General features: G+C 32.8%; 1 protein-coding gene across 2 annotated transcripts in view; it reads left to right on the forward strand.

The window, feature by feature from the left end:
• Positions 1 to 2,676: 2,676 nt before the first annotated feature.
• LOC108977668 overlaps positions 2,677 to 5,137 on the forward strand; it is a 22,677-nt gene continuing 20,216 nt past the window's right edge. The window contains exon 1 of one of the 2 annotated variants that reach the window (XM_018947479.1): positions 2,677 to 2,748. Coding sequence is in view for 1 of the 2 variants with exons in the window: in XM_018947478.1 (XP_018803023.1) it covers positions 2,998 to 3,043 (46 nt within the window). In the remaining variant the exon portion in view is untranslated. Of the gene's footprint in view, positions 2,749 to 2,800; positions 3,044 to 5,137 lie in introns of those variants that run through there. The other variant, XM_018947478.1, reaches the window with a different exon arrangement.

The following is a 5,137-nucleotide window of genomic DNA, read 5'->3' on the forward strand; positions in this document are numbered from 1 at the left end:
ATGTACATATAAGTATATATGAATGTATGAACATGCAGATCAATGCGCGCACATGTAATATATTGATAAGTGACAACATCATTATTTGAATTTCTGAACGCAATCTGAATGCAATCATATGAGCAGATAATAAGRTTAWTATGATAGACGATGTATTTATATAATGTTGTGATAAATTTAATTTCTATTAGTAAGAAACATAATACAAATATATTTATACTAATATACTAAATATTGAGTATATTATGTAAAAATCAAATAAAGTTATTAAATATGCAAGTCCAAATTGACTATAAAWATTACTATGCATGCATTCATACAAAATTATACTCATATCATAATTATTTTTACATGCCGACGGCAAAAATTGAAGCATGGAAATATCACAATGCTGTTGGGAGTATCATAGGGAGCATGCATACGTACAGTTATGTCTCTTCATATTCTTAAGTATGTGAGAGAGATGTATTTGTACACATTTTTCGCTGTTAAAAGTGGAATATCAAAGAACTTATTTTCCTTCAATATTCCCTGATTGCGCATACATGCTATGGCATCATATGCCGTACCTATATTATTTCTCTTCATATTCTCTGTTTGATTATGTGGAGAACTGTTAAAAATGTTAAAATTGTGAGGCGAATGCCGACCTACAATGTTAACAAATGCGGCGAATTCCTTAGCCGAAATCTAACAAATGTTCGCAGTCGAACCTGCACCTTCTCTATACTTTACGTTCTCTGGATCACGGTTCGCTGCCAGCTGAGAAGCGAGAGAGCAAGAAAAGAGATTCTGATGAAGTTATCTATTATAAAAACATTGAGTGGCGCGTTTCTACCGCTCACAGTTAAAGCCGACGCGACATCTCTAAATAAAGTGCTGAACACGTAGAGAGTGACAGACTTCTAACGACGTCTCTCAAATATTATAATACAGACGTTCTTATGCACACAATTATTTAGACAACTGCACGACTACTCGACAGCAAGCTCTCAGTTGTAGCTCTGGCTAGTTTAAAAATATTTCTAAATTTGCCGACGACAGTAGAGAGGAGAGGAGAGAAAGACATTAATATGTAAAATGTAAAATTATTCAAATTGTTCGTCCTATTGTCGTCGGCAAATTTAAGAATATATTGAAGGTAGCGAGAGCGACAACTGACGGCCTGCAGTCGAGTAGTCGTGCAGCTGTCTAAATAACTGTGTCCTTAAGAACGTGTGTATTTTAATATTTGACAGACATCGCTTGCAGTCTGTCGTGTTCTATGTGTTCAGCACTTTAAAGTTTCCGCCACTGCTACGGGGCATTGCTTATTGCTTACAATATATGGAATACTAATTAGTTTGCTATATATTGTAAGCAATAAGCTGTCACTTCAGCAGTTTGACGGCGCAGTTTTCATTTCTATGAAAATTTCGTAGAGGCAACATATTCCACTTACACATATGCCAACGGCATTTTCATTTCGGCAATATGAAATTTTGTAGAGCGAGTAATAAGACGACTGTTTTATATTATGAAAATAAAGTACATTTTGAAAATAACATTTTTCCCAAAAATTAATATTTAGTTTAATATTGTTAATTTACAGAAAAATTATGCAAATTGGGTTGGGAATGAGCGAAGTCTTAAATTTAATAAACTTATACAAGCATAAATCAAAATGTCTTTGTTCATTTTAAATTTTTTATTTTAATTGGTATATTTATGTCACAATTAGTATATAGTAGTCCAAAAATATGAATTCTTATTTTTCCCAGAAATACGTTTTTGGAAAAAAGGATCTTTCTCCTTTGTTATTATCTTATTTTTCCCAGAAAAACATTTGAAACTACTGAGGATCGCTACATCAGCTACCTACCCGACGGCATTTCGGAATTTCAAGAGCTCAAAGTATGCGCTACATCAGCTCGAACCTACATACCCTACGCCCAGGAACAACGCCTTTGCGCAAATGATTATGTCAAGATAACAAATGCCCACATACAGATTTGGCAATGGCAATAGATTTGATAGTTAGTAAGACATAGATTTTATCCTGTCGAGATGCCCCGTTAGGTATGCGCCGTACAATATCTATGACATGAGGAATTTTTGACAGCAGTTTGCCGCTGCTGTTTTTATGTCAGGTTTCGTTAGCCGTGACATGTTTGCAAAACTAAGTGATCAGCAGCTCTGACTCGACTATCATGTTGGCTCATGTGTTTAATTAGAAAAATTGATGTCAAGACGACGTTAAAGTTTACACAGTTAGGGCCGTTTTCTCAAAGTTTGGTTAGCAGCCATCTGCTAGAGTGTAAGAGTTTGGAAGTAAAGAGTCATGACTGGGTGCATTGCAACTTGATCGTTTAACGTCGCAATAATAATTTTTGAAAATTTTATTGTGTTTGAAACTAATAAATTTCTCAACCCTGACAAATTTTATATTCACCATGTACGACACTGTTGCATCTATTTCGTATTATATTGGATGTATATATTTTTCACTAATATTAGAATTTTTGGTTTGGAAAAAGACACAAGAATTTTTAAAAAGTCTAGTATTTTAAAAAGTTAATTTCTTATTGCCATAATTCTCGAGATGAAGGCCATATTATTTATGTATACTTTTCAATGCCAAGTTCGAACAGGGTTGTACTATTAGGATGTGCGGAAGCGCACATTGGTAACACTGTCGTCATTTTCATTTTTATATCTCGTCGTCGTTGTCTCATTTGGTGAAAATGAAGCAGTGATTTTAAGAAAAAAGTAAAGAAAATGATAATATATATACAAAATTGTAATATTCTTTAAAATTCGTATTGTACATATTATTTGTTTTATTTACTGTACCTTTAGTACTTAAAATAAGTACAATCGAACGTGAGTAAATCGTGAAATTCGTTGCCAAAGTAGGCCAAACAACAAGGCAAGCAGGCAAGCACCCGATCAAAGAAGACAAGTAGAAGTAGAAATTTTTTTGCTTTTGGTCATTGAATTTTCCTCAGTAGCAAGTTGATGCACAGCTTAGCAAAGAAAAAACCAACGCAAAGACAATTCAAAAGTAAATACAAAGCTAAACGAGTCGTCGAGGTTTGTATTGTAATTGTGTCGTAAAGCAAACGAAAAATAATGCAAAGCAAGGAGTAATTAGGAAAGTGGAAGTGCTCAACCATAATGTGCAAAGTGAATTCTAATTAAAGAAAGCAAGAAGAAAACAAAAATGATTAGACATTGGATTAAAAACAAAATTAGTAAATAAAAAAAATAATAGATAGATTTGAAAATCATCAGACTTTATTTAAAAATGATCTCTGTTAACACCAACAAAAAATCGGTAATCTTTACTTCCTACATTCCTTGCTGACACAGCAAAGTTGTAGAAATCAAAACTTGCGTCGAAACCTGCTGGTGGCGGGTTGAAGCAAATGTAAAAATACCTACCAACAAACCATTATTGGGAAGTTGTTGTGTTAAATTTTATAAAAAAAAAACTTAATCGGAACATTCTTTGTTTCAGTAAGCTATTAACGCATGTAAGTTTTAGTATATGTATGTAAACCACATTCATCTGTACAAGGTGATATTAAAATTTAGTACCGCTATTTGGAATGCACATTTGTTTAAATCGTCAATTATGTTTAAAATGTGGTTATGTATACATATTGTATTTATTGAAAAATACGAGGTACAGATTTTCTCATGTTAATCATGTTACAAATTTAATTCGAATTGCCGAAAATTTCCCACATATAGTATATAAACATTAAAACTAAATACAAAATATAAAAAAATGTAAACCCGTTCTCAGACACAGTCAGGTGTACTAAGCCGACCAGGAGTTTTAGGGAACCTTTTGTGCTGATACAACAGCAAAAATAATAATTCAGAGAAAAAACTTATCGTGCTCAAATCCCGAATTCTCTTCTCACATGTGCATATATACAGTTCTATATAATGATTATTCAATAAGTAGGGTGAGAATATAGGTGATACCAATCGTTAATGTTATTGTTATACAAATAACTTTTTCGGAAGATATGTGTATATAAAATGCATGTTCAAAATATAGTCGTTTCTTCGATTTTGAATCAGGGGTCAACAAAGTATTAGTTATATTTTTTTCATGGTAAATGCACTAAAATACAGGCCAATAAGTAAATAAATTATAATTACATTTTTGAATAATAACACCTGCTGTAAAAGTGTTAACTTATACAGAGTTAGAAGTAGAATACGTTTGTTAAAAATACATAAGTTACAACAAAAAAAAAAAACATAATTTGATGAAACAAAACTACACTACACATGAAGAAAGTAAGTGAAATTCGAACTTACGTAGCAAAGCGCCACAACGAAATAAGATACTGGTTTTCAACACACATACAGATAAAAACAGTTATAATGCCTCGAAGGCCTTGCTACAAGCACAAAGTTTTCGATGGGTAAACCGAAGAAAGTGTCGGAAGAAAGAAAAATTATATCAAAAACTATAAATTTAAAAAAACGTTATATTGAGTATTCAAGGCTTATTAGAAATTCTATTTTTGCATTATTTGAAATTGAAATTATATGTATATATGTATATATTTTCAATTATAATTAATATAATTTTAACTTTTATGCGAGGGAATTTTAGAATAGCATCCACCGATTTTGGATACGTTCGGATAGAGAATGCTTTCTCTTAATTAAAAAAAACGTATACAAGGTTACCGCTAACTTATGTTTTTTGAGATATTTTTATTTAAAATAAAAAAATTCAATTATTTAAAGTGCGTGTTTCTTCGATTTATAATGAATTTTTACATTACATTTTTAATTAATTCGTTTCTAACCTTGTTCTTAATTTGCGTAGACACCGCTTACGCGATTATAGCCGAGTTAACAACAGCGCGCCAGTCGTTTCTTCTTTTCGCTACGTGTCGCCAATTGGATATTCCAAGCGTTGCCAGGTCCTTCTCCACCTGGTCCTTCCAACGAAGTGGAGGTCTTCCTCTTCCTCTGCTTCCCCCGGCGGGTACAGCGTCGAATACTTTCAGAGCTGGAGTCTTTTCGTCCATTCAAACAACTGAATTCGCTGAACTATGTCAATGTCGTCATATATCTCATACAGCTCATCGTTCCATCGAATGCGATATTCGCCGTGGCCAACGAG

The sequence above is a fragment of the Bactrocera latifrons genome, unplaced genomic scaffold (assembly GCF_001853355.1).
Source record: "Bactrocera latifrons isolate USDA-ARS-PBARC rearing strain unplaced genomic scaffold, ASM185335v1 scaffold_931, whole genome shotgun sequence".
NCBI classification, from domain to species: Eukaryota; Metazoa; Arthropoda; class Insecta; order Diptera; family Tephritidae; genus Bactrocera; species Bactrocera latifrons.